At 41.1% G+C, this 20,251-nt stretch overlaps 1 protein-coding gene across 1 annotated transcript; it reads right to left on the bottom strand.

Annotated features, from left to right (window-relative positions):
- Nucleotides 1-1,274: 1,274 nt before the first annotated feature.
- On the bottom strand, nt 1,275-9,084 carry LOC139310665 (aquaporin-4-like). Its single transcript, XM_070934867.1, has 5 exons — nt 9,070-9,084; nt 7,760-8,116; nt 4,150-4,317; nt 2,094-2,174; nt 1,275-1,484 (listed from the first exon to the last, which is right to left on the bottom strand). Exons 1-5 carry the CDS (start codon nt 9,082-9,084, stop codon nt 1,275-1,277), a joined length of 831 nt encoding a protein of 276 aa, XP_070790968.1.
- Between the last annotated feature and the right edge of the window lie 11,167 nt (nt 9,085-20,251).

Genomic DNA, 20,251 nt, shown 5'->3' with positions numbered 1-20,251 from the left:
AAGAAAAAAAGTTCTCCTAACATTCTGAAGGGAAGGATTTGGAACCTAGGCACTGGTCCTGAATATGCAGTACAGGCAATCTAATTTAGGAGTAAAGGAGTAATATTGTGGCTGGTTGTCAAGCAATCAGAAATTAAAAATTCTTGACAATCTAAAAGTCTGCAAAGATTCTCAGTCATCCAGGTCATGGTTGTCCTAAAGGTGCTTTTTCAGGTGGCAACTGGACTTCATTTTTTTTCTTTTGAAGACGTTTTGCTTCTCAGAAGTGAAATATCTTCAAAAGAAAAAACAAGAAAGTCCAATTGCCTCCTGAAAAAGCACCTTTGGGTCTTGACAATCTACTTTTAATTGTCCATAGATACACCAGTACACACTATAGTATCATACCGTAGTATAATACAGATGACACACAGATCTGGAGAAAAGCTTTTGTCCAAGGCCATGCAATAAAATAAAAAGCAGAGTTTGGAACAGAAGGCAGGAGGCCTCGTTTCCAGTCCTTTCTCTCAGATCATTATATCTGTCCTTTGAAGAGAAACTGAAACAAGCATTTTTTTCTTAGATCTTCTGTAGATCTAGCTCATGGGATCAGCAATTTTGGGGGGAGCCAATGGCCCATAGGTCTACCCATTTCTAGGGCATATAAGCACCCCCATAACTCTGCCATCATATGAGTGATCAAGGACAAAATGCTCAACTACTGGACAGTAGAACTTTTACTGGGCCTCCCAAAACCGGGAGGCCCTGCTACCAGACCTTACTTGTATCCCTTTTTTTTGGGCAGGCAAATGTACTTCCAAACAAAGCACTGGGCTCTTATGCAGCAATCATTTTTAGGCTCTAAGAATACTTCTGAGATCTTTGTGGGATTTACATGAGCTTTCCATTTACATGTGTTTTAAATTAAATGTATCTAAAATCAGTCAAGTGGGTATGGAGACTGATGGTGGCAAAGGAGGAGTCACCAAGTATAATGAAGCTGATGAGCATCACACGCACTAGGTCTTATCTAAAAACTATGAGAATCTAGGAATCCTGGCTTCTATCCTTCCTTGGATTACTCTATTTGATACTATTTATGTTGTAAACTGTGAACAGAATCAGAATTCTGGTAGGGTCATGATGGCAGTGCTGTGCTTTAAGAGCACCAACCTCAAAACACTTAATGCCAGTACAGATATAAATATATATGAAGCTGCATAAGGTGGAAGGAAGCTGGAAGCTGAACAGAGGCTTTACAAGAAAACAAAGAGAGGGGGAATTGCTGTAGCTTCCTACTCAGTGCCATGTTCTTCCTTGTCAGGTGATTTAGCCTGAGCAGCAGCAGAGACTGAAGACCGAGACATGCTGGCTGCCTCCACAATCTCAATGTCACGACAGGTCAGGCAGGCAACAAGCTTTTCCCGTGAAGCACTGTCAGCAAAGAAGAATTCATAGGATACTCCAGCCAGAACAGCACCCAGAATAGGACCAAGCCAATACACCTGGAAAGTGAATATGAGAGATCGTGTGAGGGCCATGATGTAGTTTCTGAAGCAGTATATATCAGCCCTTGGAAGGGTGGGGGAAGATCACATAATATCCAACAGATTGGCAAGAACGTGGTTGTAAAGAATCCTAGCAAGGCTCAAGCAACATATTGATAAGCATAAGGGAAGACTAGAGAGAAAAGCAGGGAAACCCATATTGGAGGGGATAAAATGCCTAACACTGGCTGAAACCAGTAAAGATGGGAGTGTAAGGTAAACCTAAATACTATTTTAAAGAATGGAAATATGTGTCTGTATTCTCCAGCAAGTTCTGGGTAGCTTATATTAATACCTTGAAAATTCAATATAGCAGCAGAAAAATACTTTAAAAGTTCCAAGTTATAGATTTAAATGCCGAATATAATCATCCATTCAAGGTCGTCCTAAATCGGAACTTCCAGAAAGTTATCTGACAGGAAAAAGGAGAGTTTCTCTTGAGTAGGCAACCCAGAGACAACTACTAAAATTGACCCCTTCCCTCCAGGGCACCCAAGAGATGAAAAATCTCAGGCTATTCTTCTCCATAGGAAAAAGCCATTCCTCTCCATTACAGTAACCACTCACCCAATGATGTTCCCAGAATCCTGTGATGACAGCTGGACCCAAAGATCGGGCTGGATTCATACTGCCTCCAGAGAAGGTACCCTAGGAAATATAAGTTTGATACAAGCTGTAATGATGTTTCAATTCCTCCCTTGGAGGATTGTTCTATGACATTTTTCCTGTTTATTATTTTTTTTAAAAGTTTGTCTTTCTAGCTGTTGCTGGAGCATTAGCTGAGCTTCAGGACTATTTACTGTCCCTGAAATTCTTGGCCGGAACTCAGTTTGGGGTACTGGTGAAGGTGATAGCCTAGGAAACAGGAGACTACGAGTTCTAAATCCACCTTTGACATGAAAGCCAGCTGGGTGGCTTCAGGCCAGTCACTCCCAGGCTAACTCATCTTAAAGAGTTGTTCTGGAGGAAATAGGAAGTAAGAATATTTGGCATGTTCTCTGCCTTATTATATGCAAGAAAGGTGGAATAAAATAACAATAGCAACAAAACCAAAAGGATCCACAAACAGTTAAGTAAAGAGGATGATCTTGCTAGAGAGAGGGAAGAACCATTACCAAGACTAAAATGAGACCAAGGCGAGAGCTACAGTATTTCTTGATCTACTCTACCTTTTAGGACTGACTGTATTACACATTGCAATTTTTAACAGGAGGAAGGAATTAATTAAATACATAGGTAGTAATCGTCTTAATGGCATTTTTCAATTAACATGTAATTAAATTTAAACAAGTTTAGGTTTTGCCCTGAGGAAATCCATTTCTTTGCTTATGCCAACTATATTTGGAAACTTCACCTCAGATCAGGTGTGGCATACAGGCCCCAAAATACTGCACAATCGTACGTAATATGTATATACAGAGAGAGATATAAAACCCTCAAATTTTATCTATTGTATGCATTTTTCCCCCGTTTGTGATATTCAATTTGTTGAACTTTTGAGCATTTTAACGGTATTTTCCTGGTTCTAGCCTGGTGGGAACGACCTTGGGAGACAGGAGGAAGACTGGATAATTATCATGTAATAGGTTTTGTTTTGTTTTTAAGGAGAGGGGGTACTTTCAGTCTTGCAAAATTCTGTTAATGTAACCTTACAATAAAGAAAGAGCTAGTACTTCTGGATACTCTTCTTGTCTGGACTATCTCACCAGGCTAACATAGCCTAACACTGCGAGAGATGAAAAAAAAAATTTTTTTATTACAGTTAAAGGCCAGCCACTTAAGATAGCTTCCTAAAATATCCAGACAATAAAGCAGCACGCAGTATAATACAGGAATGTAAAAAGCAATAGGGAATTATATGCTACAGTTGCTGAGAGAGATGGATTACAGTTTTGCCACTGACTGTTCATTATCTGTTGCTGCGGAAAGCTGCTATGCAAAAGTTTACAACCGTAGAAGTAGCAGGAGGCTGCATGTCCCTGGGTAGTTTAATGGGCAAAATAGGTTTACTGTTTAGATCTCTATAAAATTTACAACATAGCAAGACATGCTCAACTGGTTTGACCAGCCATGAAGGGCAGATGTGCTCCTGGTAGGGGTTCCTATTAAAGCTGCCTTCCAGCTGCGTGGATAAAAGTAAGTTAAATAAAGCCTGAGAAAAAGCTCTGTGATAGGCATTTTCAAGGTGCCAAGATACCGTATTTGGTAGGCTGCAGATTTAGATTTAGAATACTAAAACATTCAACAATCTAACACCTACAAAAGCAGGTTCAATTCGTTTTGTTACTTTGCCTTCCAGGACTTTCTCTTTAAGAATCATTCCAGTTTTGTTACTGTCCATGGGCAGCAAAAAACAAATAAACAAAAAAAAACCCCACCGTGGATAAAAGCTGTAATTGCACTTTTTACAAAGGGGTCCACTTACAGAGGATGAGCTCTACTGAACAAAAATGAAGCTGTAAACCAGGATTAAAGATCACCAGCCGAACACAAGCATCTAATTTAATTGACCTCAATTAAAATCAACCTTAATTAAAATTTGCCACATGGAACATATTTGGGGGGAGTTCTGGTATCAGGGAATTGGGTGCGCTTTGGAACGCTTATTTGCCAGGGCTCTTACTGCAGCCAGAGCTCCTGCTATCACAGAGAAACCGATAGCCAAGATCCCAGCAGGCTCCCCTAGATCATGCCTCCGGTGATCTTCTACAGCAAAAATGGTGAGAGCCAGCTGGAAAGTGGAAAACAGCTCCATCCCCAGAGCCTGTCCAGCATTCCCCTCAGTGCTGACCTAAAAGGAAGAAAGGAAAGAAGGAAGGGTTCAAAGTGTAGGCAGAGATCTTCTGCAAGTCATCCAAGGGCTTGACATATTAACCTGCGTAAGTTTTTACTGTCCCATAAAATATTCTGCAGTCCAAATGTTAACTGTTGAAACTGCACAGGCCACTTGGATGCAAGACTACTTGGGGTATACATCCTAGAAGAAAGCAGTGGCAAGCTATTTTCACATTGTTGCTAAGAAATCTATGAATTCAGCAGAAATCAGAGACAGTTTACTTGTATGATTTCAAAACAGTTTTTTTTTTAAATTTGATTTATATGCCACCCTTCTCTGGAGACTCAGGGCGGCTTACAATGCGTTAAGCAATAGCCTTCATACTTTTGTATATTTATACAAAGTCAGCTTATTGCCCCCACAAACTGGGTCTTCAATTTACCCACCTTAGAAAGGATGGAAGGCTGAGTCGACCTTGAGCCTGGTGAGAATTGAACTCGCAGTAATTGCAGGCAGCTGGATGTTAAATGCTGCCTTAGGAGGCATTAGCCTCCTATGCCACTCAGGCTATTGTAGTTAATCTACAATTTTTTTAGACAGGTTATATTAAAGAGACCTTATGATTTTAAAATTTTATTGTATTTTTATTTATTTTTTATTATTAAAAATTAATATTTTTTTTATTTTTCCATATTACATCGAACTGGTGTAATAATGATTCAGATAAATGATTCAGATAAATGATTCAGATATTAACTGATGAGATATAAAATGGATAGGCTGGCACAGTTAATGTTTGATGTGAAGACTCTAAATGACCACCAAAAACTTGATATGGGAAAGATGTAATTAAACTCATACAAATAGGTTTGCTCCTTATTTTGTCATTATAACAGGGCAGCTAATGATTTATTCTTTGCTATGCTTGAAAATATGCGATGCCCATCTTAGATTAAGACTAAAACATAACCTTTATAAATTGCACATATTCATAGGAAATAAGTATCTTTAATTTTTTTCTGGACATCTTTCAATGGGGGTTCAGTGGCTCACTTGGGTATGTCAGCTGCAAAAGCTGGCAGCCCAGGTTCAAAATAGGTGCGTAGGATGTACCTGAGTGCCACGCGATAGGGTGAGCTCCCATCCTCGCTCCAGCTTTTGCCAACCTAGCAGTTTGAAAGCATGCAAATGTGAGTAGAGGGCAAGGCAGAGGGAGAAATCTATATAGATAATTGTAGTAGATTGTATTTCTGTCAGACTTTTGCCCAGCAGGCTAAACTAGAGCCATTGAAAGATAAAAAGGTAAACGAGTCCCTGCGTATTTTACTCTGCTAGTTATTGCCGATTATAAGGGGCAGTGTTTATCTCTGTTTCAAGGCCATTGAGCCAGCGCTGTCCAATGACATTTCGTAGTTTCCAGCATGATATCATGGAGTGCTGTCATCTTCCCATCCAATTGTGCTGGTACCTATTTATCTACTCACATTTGCATGTTTTGAAATGCTAGGTTAGCAGGAGCTGGAGTGAGGATGGGAGCTCACCCTGTCACGTGGTGCTCAGGTACATCCTATGCACCTATCTTGAACCTGGGCTGCTAGCTTTTCCAGCTGACAAGCCCAGCTGAGTCATGAACCATCATTAAAAGAGGCCCAGAAAAAAATAAAGGTACTTATTTTAATTGCAAAAAAGCAAAGCAGCAATTTCAAACAACTTCCAAAACCAAGAGCATCCAGGAATACCTCAGTAAGATGGCAGCCAAAAATGAGCTGCTAAGAGAATGCCTGAAGCAGCAGCACACTTGGAGAAGATCAGTAGCAGCATAGGAGGAAGATCAAGCAGAGGCAATGCAATGGCAGAACAAGATGGTGCATAGGAAGTACCATTGACAAACAGCAGAAGTGGCAGACATTGGGAAATCCTATCGGTGGCTGGATTAAAAGACAACATTGAGGCACTGATTGTAGCAGCACAAGAACAGGCACTGGGCATCAAATCCATAGAAACAGGAGTCTACCTCCCTAAACAAGACCTGAGATGCAAACTGTTCAGAGGTCTCAGAGACAATCCAACACATAATGGCAAGGTGCAAGTGCAGGCAGGAACTGCATGCACTGAACAATATAACCAAGTAGCTGACAATTGTGTACAGGAACATCTGCACAGTGTATGGGTTATATCCTTGCAAATCCAGATGGAAGATTCCACAGAAGGTCATGGGGAATAACAGTGCTAAGAACCTATGGGACTTTCAGATCCAGATAAAGAGGCAGGTACTGGCCAATCAACCAAAAATTGTGGCAGAAGACAAAGAATAGAAGGTGGTGGTGGTGATGATGGATGTAGTGGTGCCAAGAGATAGCAATAACAAGAAGAAGGAGTATGAGAAGCTGGAGACGTACCAGGACCCAAAGAAGGCTCTGGAGGGGATGTGGGAAGTAAAGGCCAAAGTGGTTCCCAGTAGTGATAGAAGCACTTGGACCTGTGACTCCTAAGTTGGAAGAGTGACTCCAACAGATCCCAAGAACAACATCGTAGCTCTCTGTCCAGAACAATGCAGTGCCAGGATCAGCTTCCTTGAGTTATATAAATAGACTGGATAAAAATCTAAAATTAAATACATTTCCAGCCCTTGCGACAGCCAATTACTTTGCACTTTGATGCATAGGAGAAGGACAAGAAGGCAATGGGGTTGTCGAAAGTTTATACAATGACCATCCCAACAGGTGAGAATGAAGTTAGGAAGCAACAAAGATTAAAACAATTCACAAATGTTACGTGTAGTTAGCAAAATCAGGCTTCCCAAGTAGATTTTCTAGGAATCAAAGAACTTTTGGTAGCTGGTGGATAGCAGTTAAGGTAGTGAATTAGAACCTGTGAGCCACAAATTCAAGTCCATCCTCAGGTATGAAAATGTGCTGAATGATTGGGATCAGTCACTCTCTTACATCACCCTATTTTATAAAGTTTTAGTTGAGGGAATGGAAGAAAGAGAGATCCCACTGTAAAGAAATAAATTTAATAAACAACTGACAGGAGTAGCATGCTTTGACGCAATGAAGGAAGGTGACTTCTTCTGCTCCATTTTCTTTTAGCCAGTGATAGTAATATTGAACCAGGTTACTTAGTAGAGAACAAGCACTGTGGGCTCCTGACATAGAGACATAGAACTCCTAACAAAGTTAATTTCCATCTCCTGGGATGTCTTACAGCAGGGGTTCCCAACCTCTGGGCCATGGCCCGTTGGGGACCAGGCCAGGCAAGTGGCGGGTGAGCATGTGAAGCTCCATTTGCGCCCGTGGTGTGTGTGCATGCAAAACCATCCTCCCCCCCTACCCCTGCTCTGCTGCCACCACAACCACCACCGCTGCTGGTCTGCAGTGCTGGAAAGATTGGGGACCACTGCCTTACAGGAAGGGAGATCATCGGGAAGAAAAAGGAAGAGAAATAACTAGCTTACCTTTGTGACCAATTGCCCAATGGCTGAGCTGGGTAACACGAGATAAAAAAAGCCTGATGCTAAGATGGCACCCAAACACTGGGCTAGAATATAGCTTGAGGCATGCAGGGCATCCAGTTTACGAGTGCACAGGAAGGCCATAGTGAGCGCGGGGTTGACTTGGGCACCACTGATTTTACCAAAGCAGTGTGCCAAACTGATAGCTACCAGTCCTGCAGCAAGGGCTGGTTGGAGCGAAGTAGGCAGCACATCTTTAGGACCAGCGGGGGATGAGGCACCCAGCACTATCCAGACAAAGATAAGGGTGCCTGTGGCTTCTGCCAAAAGGCTACACCAGAACTGACGGCTCTGCAGTTCCTGGAGAGGAAGGAGCAAGGAAAAAGTAAGACACAACTTGACAAAAAAGATTGATAGGTTGTTGAGATATGCCACTAAAATAACCCAATTCAGACAAATACAGTGAGATTATTGCTACCAATCAGAATACCTATGGTCGAACAGATTCAAAGAGATTTTTAAAGAAAAGATTGCGATTTCTGTCTAATTCGATTTGATCCAGCAAAGGTAGGTGCACTGGGATCCTGTCCATTAAAGAAAGACATTCTGACAGGACCTCAGAAGATGCACCTATTCTGCATAATCCCTACCCTCTGGAATGAACTCTTCTATCATGCTCTTCTGGTTGGTTGTATTTTCTATATATTGGTTTTATAGTTGCAAGCTGTCCAGAGTTTTCTGGGAATTGGGCAGACTGTTAAACAAACAAACAAACAAACAAACAAACAAACAAACCCTCAATATAATAGAATAACAATCCAATAGTTGTTCTTGGAAAATATATCTGCTATTACTTCTTTTAATACCTTTGTAATTGGCTCAGCACATTAAAAAATAGCAAAAGAAAATGAAAATACACTTTGAAATAGCTAGTATAGAAATATTCTGATTAATAAAACGGAAACATCCATTTTAAAAAGGTTTGTCAACTTTTTAAAATTCAACAGTTGAACTTAAATTCTAAATAATGGAAAAGATTGTGCTCGAAGGTAGGAGGGCAAAATACAGGAAGAAGGGTAGAATCTGCTAGGAAGAAAAGAACTCTTGACACTAGAAAGAATTCAGAAAAAATAGTGAGTAGATTTATGAACAAATACATTTTTTATAAAAGAAAAAAAGCCAGGTGGGCCAAAAGATAATATGAGATTTGTTCAATTTGTTCAATCTGTCTATGTGGTTACCAGGAATCAAGGTAAACTTGACGGAGTCTTCATCATTACGGTATCTCAACATTTAAAGAGGGATCTCCTTACCTCCCTGATGCCCATGGTGTCCTTCCAAGTCTGATCTGAGCGAAAGAAAGTGCATTGCTGCTGTCATCTAGTGGTTGACCAAACACTGTCCTCTTCCCACATTACCTGCATTCTCGTCCTTTCTTGTTATCAGCTAACATCTAAAAGGTGAAGCAGGAAAGAAAAAGAAAATTCTCAAGCAGCAATCTGGTGGTCAGAAGGACTTAATATTGGAGTTTCTGAGATACTCAAGACATTCCAATAACCTGTTTTTCTTTGGCATGTATCATCAACTTACTTTATGCCCTTGATGCAGCTCCACCAATCAATAACCTACAAGTAGCCTCATCTCTTCCCTTTCCAGCTTCTGGAGTAAAAGAGAGAAATCACTTGGGACAAAAATGTTAGAAATAATAAAATAAATAAATAAAAAGCAAGTTGCCTGGATGTGTGAGTAATGAGTTTCTGGCACATCTCAATAGTTAAGTGTCAAGGCAACGGGCTCTTTGAACTTCATCAGGAAGTCATCTGAAGGGGGTTGTCACAGTTACCAGTGTTCCAGCATGGGGTTTATTTTCATATGATCAAAGGAGGCTGCAATCATATTTCAATGAATTTACATGGAAAATGAAATTTTCACTTTATTTAAAAGAGGAAAAATCCTACATTAATCAATTAAATATGCTGCAGGGTTTCCAACAGTGTTAGCATAAGAAGCATGTCTAACTGAAAATGCACAGTAGGAACTGAGCAATAATGTATTGTTTGTTTGTTTGTTTGTTTGCATTCAAGTTTAAATACAGCCTATTTTCATCCCCCGAGAGTGCAGAAAAAGGAAGTCAAACTGGGAATAATGAAGCAGTCTCAGCTGACACACCTAGAATTGTAATATCCTGCCTTGAAATACTCCAGAACATCCACCTTCCATATGCATTTATATAGTATCCACTTTCCCCCTGATCTTTTGTAGAAATTGACCATGGAATGCTTTTTCTTGGCAGCATTCTGTTAGACCCGTACCAGTCGGGCTTCAGGCAGGGGTACAGCACTGAAACGGCATTGGTCGCATTGGTGGATGATCTCTGGAGGGCTCGGGACAGGGGCTGCTCCTCTGTCCTAGTCCTATTAGACCTCTCGGCGGCTTTTGATACCATCGACCATGGTATCATGCTGCAGCGGTTGAGGGGGTTAGGAATAGGGGGCACCGTTTTGCGGTGGTTCTCCTCCTTCCTCTCCGACCGCTCGCAGTTTGTGTTGGCAGGGGGACAGAGGTCGACCTCGAGGCATCTCGCATGGGGAGTGCCGCAAGGGTCGGTCCTCTCGCCTCTCCTGTTCAACATTTATGTGAAGCCGCTGGGTGAGATCATCCGTGGTTTCGGGGTGAAGTGTCATCTGTACGCTGACGATACTCAGCTGTACATCTCCACCCCAGACCACCCCAACGATGCCCTTGATGTGATGTCCCGCTGCCTGGAGGCCGTGCGGGCCTGGATGGGGAGGAACAGGCTCAGACTCAACCCCTCCAAGACCGAGTGGCTGTGGCTTCCGGCGCCCCGATATAGTCAGCAGGTGCCATCGCTGACTATTGGGGGTGAATCTTTGCCCCCCACAGAGAGGGCTCGCAATCTGGGTGTCCTCCTGGACGCATGGCTGTCTTTAGAAGAGCACATGACGGCCGTGGCCAGGGGGGCCTTTTATCAGGTTCGCCTGATTCGCCAGTTGCAGCCCTTTCTGGATCGGGACGCCTTGCGCACGGTCACTCACGCCCTTGTCACCTCCCGGTTGGACTATTGTAATGCTCTCTACATGGGGCTCCCCTTGAAGAGCACTCGGAGGCTCCAACTGGTCCAGAATGCGGCTGCGCGGGTGGTTATGGGTGCAACCCGTTGCGCCCACGTGACACCCCTCCTGCGCGAGCTGCACTGGCTCCCAGTGGTCTTCCGGGTGCGATTCAAGGTGTTGGTTACCACCTTTAAAGCGCTCCATGGCATAGGACCCGGGTACCTTCGAGACCGACTTCTGCCACCAATAGCCTCCCACCGACCAGTCCGCTCCCACAGAGAGGGTCTCCTCCGGGTGCCATCAGCCAAGTTATGTCGGCTGGCGACGCCCAGGGGGAGGGCCTTCTCTGTGGGAGCCCCAGCCCTGTGGAATGAACTGCCCCCCGAAATACGAAAGATTTCCGACCTCCGGGTGTTTCGCTGCGCTCTGAAGACCCTGTTGTTCCGCCAGGCAGGGCTATTAACATAACGTTTTAAATTGGGGTATTTTAAATTTCTGGGATTTTAATTGGAGCCTAATTATTTAATGATTTTAAATTTTAAATTGTTGTCGTGTTTTTTGTGTTTTTAAATAGGCTGTACACCGCCCTGAGTCCTTCGGGAGAAGGGCGGTATAGAAATAAAATTATTATTATTATTATTATTATTATTATTATTATTATTATTATTATTATTATTATTATTATTATTATCATTTTTATTACATAATTTTAATATTCATGTTTTGTTTCCTGCGCATTCAAGAAGTCCAAATGTTAACTTGCATCAATGCTTGTTCTTGGCTGTCTTTTATGTAATCAGCCAACGTAAGCCTTTCTTCTTTGACAGTTTCATTGACTTGAAGTAAACCTCTCAATTTCTGGTGTAATTTATCAATATTGCTATGCGTATGAAGGAAGAGGAAGAGACTTGCATGTAAACTGTAGGTGACAATCAATTGTGTTCTGTATTTCTGCTTTTCTGATCTGTCCTTTAACAGGCCCTCCTTGGGAATTGAGCTGACTATTGATTGATCCCACTAGGTGGGTAGGTCAGTGTCCTGAATATGGATTTAATCCCATTAATTGAGCATCTCTGTCTAGTGGGTCAGAACAAACATGATTGTTATATAGGGCCTAGGGTATAGATGATAGATTTCATGGTATGTTAATCCCATGCTAGAGTCAAACCATTCTATTCATAAGTTTCTCAGAAATTAGACTAATAGTAATAGTAAGATATTGTACTGATTTCTTTTAAAAGTGAATAGCTCTTCTTCAGTGGTCTAGTGCAGGGGTCCATATGTGGGCTACTAGTGGGCTGCGAAGTGTTTGCAATTGGGCCAAGGAAACAGCCAGTTGTGTGCGCGGTAGGCATGTGTGCACACCACTCGTGCAAATGGACCTGCGTGCACACTTGCTGGCCACTCACACAGAACCATGCTGTTCCCCCCCCCGTCCAGAAATGTTGGAGAACAGTGGTCTAGTGTAAAGTTAATTAGGTTTTAAGGTCTCCTTTTGTTGATGGTTGTCACATGAATGGCAGGTCTCATACCTTCTCATACATACTTTCTCCTTTATTCTAGGTTCTTCTCCCAGGCCAATAAACACATTCTTAAGCTCATAACAAGCAGCTTCAATTTTCATGTGTGACTAATAATTTTTTCCATATATCTATTATAAACTGAAGTTGGAATTATGCATCTATCCACAGAATATAAGATCATCTTATATTATTAGCATGATACTATTGCTAACCTATTTTTATGTTGAGTTCTTTCTTAAACTGAAAATATATTTTTGTCCCTATGGGCATTTGACTTTTATTTATAGGCCAACCTTCCAAAATTATTTTTTCAACCACTTGATCTTCAACCTCTTTAATCTGTAGCTTTATATAGTTTTATATAATTTATATAGTTTTAATTGGCATTGAATCAGTCTCTTCATCTTTTCCAAAACTAGGCAGGAAGACACAATTCAGTGCATCTTCCAACATAAGGGCTTCTCCCAGACAGTATCAGTTCTCAGTTTATTTCTATAAGTGTGTACCATCATATCCTTTACTCATTTCAGTGTGCTAAAGGGGGACAGCTGTTATAATTATCTCTGCTCTGTGCTTTGGTTTCAGGGCCCATAATTGTTCACACTCTTGTTCTGTTGCTGACAAGCCTCTGTTGCCTGTTCAGTGTATTGCTTCTGGTAAAGAACAGCATTCAATGCATCATAATGTAGGTAGTATTTTAGAACAGGGACATTACGGACCTAAACTCTCTGTTGTGGGTCTAATTGTCCCCACTATATAGTCTGTTTTGTCAGCTGGTATACAGTAGTAGCTCTTCTTTGATTGCCAAATGGAAAGAGAAATTTGGCAAGAAATTATTCATTCCATAAAGCACAACACAGTACTCCAATTCTATTGGTAGCATATTCCAAATTGCTTCAAATTGATTTTATTTATGTAGAATACTTATTTATCACAGAGGTTTTTATACTATGTTAATAATCAAGACTCTAAGCAATTCATAGCAACATAAAAAGCATTGGAACAATAATCATGCAAATCATAATATTTAATAATAATTAAAAATTATTTTTGTTGTTGCATGTTACTCAGTTCTACAACATTTGAGCGGCTTATAAATACTGTAAATAAATACAGGCAGTCCCTGAGTTATGAACGAAGTCCGTTCCTAGGACTGTCTTTTAAGTCAAATTTGATGGTTTGTGGAAACAGTTATTTAGCATCAGTCAAATGTTTGTCTTAATATATATTTTACCATTTTATGGCCATAAAACACTTAAGAAACACTTTTGGAACCTTTTAATAACTAATTCCTGATAGAAACCCTTTCTAGAGCAGCCATTTCTGTAGGAATCAATCTTCTGAAGATAGGAGAGGCTCCTTTGAATATGAATAGTTCTTACTTTTGACAAAGTATGTTAAACTTTGTCTAGCAGGTTGCTATAAGATGGGGGGGGGAGTCAAACTGTGGTAACCCCAACCATGCAATCAAACACCTTTTTATGTGCATATTAAAAAGGAGTGGGATCGTTTTACCTTCTTTAAAACCTTCCTGTTTCCCAGTATAGTGGGGAAGAGGGAATGGCCTTGAAGGCAGGAGGAAGAGCTGCCTTCAAGTGGATTGAAGCTGGGCCAAAAATACATGAGAAAACATCTCAGACAAGCCGCTCCCAAGCTCACATGAAGATAGAGGGAGGGAGGGAGGATCACATTCAGATGCTGTTGCAGTACAATAAAAGTAGTCCTGACCTACATGGCATTGGTTTCTTAATCTGGTATACCTTATTAAACTGACATCTGGAGACCTCCCTGCTTCCCCCCCCGGCTCCCCAAAGAGTGTGGCTGCTTCTGTCTTAATTGAAGGAGGAAGGAAATGTACCCCAATATCCAAAGTTCACTATTAGGCCTGTCCCCAGAGGAAACCTGTACTTGAGGGCAGCTCAGATTAGGCAGCAACAGGAGCGTTTACCTCAACAGCTATTGGAAACTGAGAGGCTCCAGCCTTTGCTTGCCATGTTGTTTGTTGTCATGTCAGCATCTGACTCAGCAAAAGCAAGGTCTGGTGCTGACCTCTGGCTGAGCTAGGTTCCCCCATCTCTCTGTTTGTCCCCTTTCTGTGCCTGGTCTTTGCTGACTTACTACAAACAGCTAGAACAATCCTGTCAGTGAAAAGGTAGCAACCAAAGTCATCCATCCCACACCCTATTGCAGTCATGTGTCCTTGTTGCATTGAATTAGGGTTTAGTGGAGACTCGGAAAGCCACAAGGAAAACGAAGGGAGCAATTCTGAAACCACCCACCGGAAAATAGAGGCAAAAAATGAGGTTGCCAAACATTTTCAAGAACTTGGAGTAATATTTTCCACATTAAATCTGTAATACCAGGGAACACCAACAAAAGAACACCTCTCTCTGGAACAACATTCCCCCAGAGATGAGAATGGCCCCCACTCTAATACTCTTCTGGAAGACGCTGAAGACTTGGTTCTGCCAGCGGGCCTGGGGAACCCAGAGCGGGATGGATCCCATTAAATGGATTGTGTGAGGTGCTGTCGCTGGGGTGGGGTGTATGTGATTTTAGTATATTTATTTATTATATGACTTATTACTTTTATTATTTTTATATGGGGTTTTATATTCTGTAAGCCACCTTGAATTGCCATGTGCAAATAGGCGGCAATATAAATTCCATAAACAAACAAACAAAAAGACTTCTAAATCAAAAGTTGGTGTCTTCCTGACAAAGGTGAGTTCTGATACTCATGAGAAATGAGTATTGCTATATATTCTTTCAAGAGAATCAATGCTATTCAAGGTGCATAAAAAAGTAATATGCCAAAGAAATCAAAAGCATAATACAAGAAAAAGGAAATCTAGCTAAATCTAGTTTACCCCCATACCATTCACTACACCGCTACATATCAGTGTTCTTCAGCACCATAATTCCAAGGTACAGTACCCATTTTCTTTGTTTAGCCTTACTGATGATCCAGCTTTTATAACTACATAGTAAAAGGATAAATTATGGCTTTGATAATAGGTATATTTATTGTCACAGTGATCTTTCTGCAGTTTAATATTCTAAGTTGCTTACATACACAATTACCATGTGTTTTGTTGCAAACATGATTTATTTTATTTATAAGATTTAGAGGTCATCATGCTACCAAACTGCTTTGGGTGGCTTACATTTAAAAAGCAAGAAACAATAAATACAAAAATACAGAAAATCTACTCCAGAAGACAAATCATCTATAACAAACATAAGATATCCAAGGCCTAGGAGACTAACCAGGTTTTCAATGACCTTCTGGACATCATACTCTGGGGAGATGCTGTTCCAGAGGACAGGTGCTGAGACAGAGAAGACAGACTTCCTATGTACCAATAGATGACATGTACCAATAGATGTTTAATTCATAGAACTTGAATCATACCTCTCTGATCTTACCAGAAAAGCAGAAACTATTGACATTGGTGGTCAGGTCCTATGACAGGAAGAGCTTAATAGATGGTAACCAGCATTTTGAATTACACGCAAAAGCTGACTGGAGATCATTGCATCTCATGGAGCAGTTGCTGTCATGTGGCTATTCTAAGGCCAGTGGTGGGATTCAGCCAGTTCGTACCACTTCGGGAGAACGGTTGTTAACTTTCTGAGCAGTTTGACAAACTGGTTGTTGGAAGAAATCATTAGGGCAGAGAACCGGTTGTTAAATTACTTGAATCTCACCCAGGGATGAAATGCTCCCGGTTCGGACCGGATCGCCCAATCTGGTAGCGATGGTGGCGGGTAGTTTGGCGGACCAGTAGCAAAAATCCCTGCCCCCCCCCTTCATGCCCAGCTGAGCCACACGATCATCAGAGGATTTTTTTTTTTACTTTTAAAAGCATTTTTTCTACAACCTCTTCCGACGAAAAAATGCTTTTAAAAGTAAAAAAAAAAAGCCTCTGATGATCATGTGGTTCAGCTGGGATCGTCAGAGGCTTTTCAAAGAATTTTTTAAAAAGCCTCTCTGACAATCCCAGCTGAGTTGCCTGATAGGCAGAGGCTTTTCAAAGCATTAGAAAAAATGCTTTAAAAAGTTAAAAAGAAAAAAAGTTGGCCACGCCCACCGTCACATTATCCCCCCACCAAGCCACGCCCACAGAACCGGTAGTAACAAATTTTACATTTCACCTCTGATCTCACCACCCCTGATCTCACCCCCCCCGGTCTACTACCTGCCCCTTACTACCTGCACCTCCATATTCTAGACCTGTTGTAGTTTCAAAGTGATATTCAAGGGCAGTTCCATATAAAGCACAATGCAAAAGTGCATTTGTGAGGTGACTGGAGCATGAGTTTGAAGGGCCTTCTAATCTAGGAACAGACATAATTGATGCATTAGATCAGGGGTGTCAAACTGGCGGCCCACAAGCTGGATACATCACACGCAGGCCATGCCCACCCCAGATCCGTAAATGGGGGAAACGTCAAGAAATGTCACGTGATGGCAATGGGACGGGGCGAGTTTGACATCCATGCATTAGATGAGGAGGTCCTCTTGGCTATAGCTGTTAACTGCTGTTTTGAGTTGGAATTGTAAATTCAAGATGACCCTCAGATTGTGCACCAATCTCAAATGGAGAAGCGTCCCAAGTATTACAAGAACGTGCACATTCGGGTGAAGTGGATTAATTTTGTAGAAAGCAAGAATTTTGTTATTTTCTATATAATATTGTATTTTTATACTGCCACACATTACAGTGTACATGTAACACCCATACCCACATTACTGTACTGTAACAGTGATACCCCAAATCCTCCAATTGAAACCGCATGCACTGATATATAAAATATCTGCATATCTTCAACATTTAGTTGTTCAGAGATGTGGGGCAAGTCGGAGGAAGATTCATGTATCTCAGAACTATAATACTCTACTACACTATGTATGTAGAGCTTCTGTTTGGGCTGTTGTGCTTAGATTATCTTTGGATAAGGGCAAAAATGTGGACTAACAATGTTTGTCATTTCCATACTAATGATTTCTTGCACTCTATAGCATTCTCCAGCCATTGCTGTGCAAATATATCAGTAATAAGGACAGGCTTTGTATCGCCCTGGTGTTGGCTGGAGGATTTTATGTTATATATCTCCAGTGCCTTGTCAAATTATCATAATGAAGCATGCACAATGAATATTAAAAGATCTATCCAGAAGAAGCTGCTGCTTTACTAAATTATTTCTTTCCAGGATGACAGGATTAATTATTCTTCATACACAATACTGCTTCTTGCATGCAGCCCATGGGAAAAAGGAATAAATTGCTGTTGAATTCATTTAACACTAGTTCTGCTAGCCAAAGCAAGAGCAAGCTGTACATTTCTAGTTGTTGATTCAGAAAGAAACCAGTTAAAAAGTTGTAGTACAATCCAGTCCCTGAAATCCTGGAAGATTTTTCTACGGCTGCCAAAAGTCACCATTCCTTTCTTTAAAAGATTTCTTCATCAAAAGAGTCTCACTTCGTCCCACCCCCACAGAAAATGAACATCTTGAGGGAGTAATTCATGTTGGAAAAATAGCACAAAGAAAAGGCTTACAAAGATTCTCATAGTGCAACAATCCTAGAATATATGAGGTAGGTTGAACTTTATAAATCATATAATCCAATTTTCTACTCTATGCAGAATTCTAGGTGATCCTTCACAAATGCTATCCAGTTGTATGTTAAAAACCCACAAGGGAGTTCATCCCTGTTCTGTGCACATCAGGGGCCCCAACCTCCAAGTGTTAGGAACCAGGCCGCAGACCTTAGTAAAGCTACATCTGTTTATACACAGGGTCTAGGTAGGATGCAAAACAATCCCCCTCTGCTGCCCCCTCCCCCCATCTATGAAAAAATTGCCTTTTTCAGAAACCAATCCCTGCTGCGAAAAAGATTGGGGACTGCTGAAGTAGATGATTCCATTGTTTAATCAGGAAATTCCTCCTAATATTCAGGCTGAGTGTCCTTTCTTTTAATTTCAGCAGATTGCTCCTTGTCCTACTCTTGATTTCAACATAGGGAAAGCCTGCCTCTCTCTTGCATATGATAGCCTTTAGATCAGTGGTGAAATCCAAATTTTTTTTACTACCGGTTCTGTGGGCATGGCTTGGTGGGCTTGGTGTGGCTTGGTGAGCGTGGCAGGGGGAGGATACTGCAAAATCCCCATTCCCTCCCCACTCTTGGGGGAAGGATATTGCAAAATCTTCATTCCCACCCCACTCTGGGGCCAACCAGAGGTGGTATTTGCTGGTTCTCTGAACTACTCAAAATTTCCGCTACCGGTTCTCCAGAACCTGTCAGAACCTGCTGGATTTCACCCCTGCTTTAGATGTTTTAAAGTAATGTTTTGCATTTGGTTTCTCTTGGGCAAGCTAAACATGTTCAGGGCCTTTAATAGTTGATCATTTTGGCAGCTCTCATCTGAATCCACTCCAGTTTCTCCAAATCTTTAAGAGATGGTGTTCAATACTCTAAGGGTGATCTAACCAGCACACTTTGCAAAGGAATGATTAATTCTGGGAATGCAATACTTTTTTTTATAATACAGCCTTTGCTCCATGACACTACTTCATGTTGGCTGGGGTCCACCAGTATTTCCTAGGTCCTTTATGTATAATATTGTCCCTTCCCTTCCTTTCCCTTATCCAACACACATTTCTCTCCTTCTATTTTCCCCATAACAACAACCCTGTGTGGTGAGTTGGGCTGAGAGCGTGCAAACTGGCCCATTTTAAAATCATCCCCTAACTTGAATTACATAATTTTGCTAAAATCTTGTTTTAGGAAAACAAAAACTGATCCTTCCTCCAGACATTCAATTTCTTAATGAACTTACAAGATGGAAATCGAGGTATTGGGCAATATATTTTTGGCTATGAGGCCAAGGATCAAATACAATATTATGATCTTTGGTTCCCAAGTTTAATAATTCTTTATACAGATTTTTAGAAAAACCTTGCACCCATTTAGACAAATGTGTTTTTCACATTTATTATATTATATTAATAGAACTGCTAGATTTTCAGACACAGTATAATTTTTTTCTGATACAGGTAGTACAACAGTTCATTTAGTGTTTGTTCAAAGTTACAATGGCACTGATGAAAGTGACTTATGATCATTTTTCACACTTACGACCGATACAGACTCCCCATAGGTCACGTGATTTACATTCGGAAACTTGACAACTGATTCACATTTATGACGGTTGTAGACTCCTGGGGTCCCCTTTTGCGACCTTCTGATAAGCAAAGTGAATATGGAAACCAGATTCACTTAACAATTGTGTTACTAATTTAAGAACTGCAGTGATTCACTTCACAAATGTGGCGAGAAAAAATGGAGCACAACTCACTTAACAAATTTCTCACTTAACAACATAAATTTTGGGTCTCTATTGCGGCCGTACGTTGAGGACTACCTGTATTCCAAACCATAGAAGCATGTCCTTCCTTCTTTCCTTATCCTTTTAAGATTTTTAATCATTTTGTCTGATGAAATTATGACAAAACTCCACAGTTTGCTTTTTAACCTACTGTAGATTTAAAGTGGATATAAACTTTTTTTCTTCTCTCTCTCTCTCTCTCTCTCGAGTAAAACGGCCTACTCTTAACAAGCCATTCATCGAGCATTTAATCAATGTAGGCACGTGATGCCAAATAGTCCATTGGAAAAGAAGCTTCTTTTCAGATTAAAATGGCTCCGCAGGGATGTTTTTTGAAGATGCCGCGCCCTAAAATAAGATGGCGGCCCCTAAAACGCGTTCGGTATCCACAACCCAGCCCTTTGAATTTCAAGATGGCGGTTGTGATCTATAGGTTGGCTCAGTTATGCCCGCCTCCAAGATGGCTCCCATATTTATCTTCAGACCGCCAGTTTCACGTGATTT

Source organism: Pituophis catenifer, unplaced genomic scaffold (genome assembly GCF_029215685.1).
Source record: "Pituophis catenifer annectens isolate HBS135680 unplaced genomic scaffold, rPitCat1.0.hap2 SCAF_2, whole genome shotgun sequence".
In the NCBI taxonomy this organism is placed as follows: Eukaryota; Metazoa; Chordata; class Lepidosauria; order Squamata; family Colubridae; genus Pituophis; species Pituophis catenifer.
Note: the sequence above shows the minus strand (reverse complement) of the source record. Positions and strands in the feature narration are given on the sequence as shown.

Excerpts from the sequence above, each read along its gene's own strand:
- LOC139310665 (XM_070934867.1), bottom strand. Across the intron at positions 4,318-7,759 it reads TTGGGCAATTGGTCACAAAG|GTCAGCACTGAGGGGAATGC; the intron begins GTAAGCTAGTTA and ends TCTTCCTTTTAG. Across the intron at positions 1,485-2,093 it reads GATTCTGGGAACATCATTGG|GTGTATTGGCTTGGTCCTAT; the intron begins GTGAGTGGTTAC and ends TTCACTTTCCAG.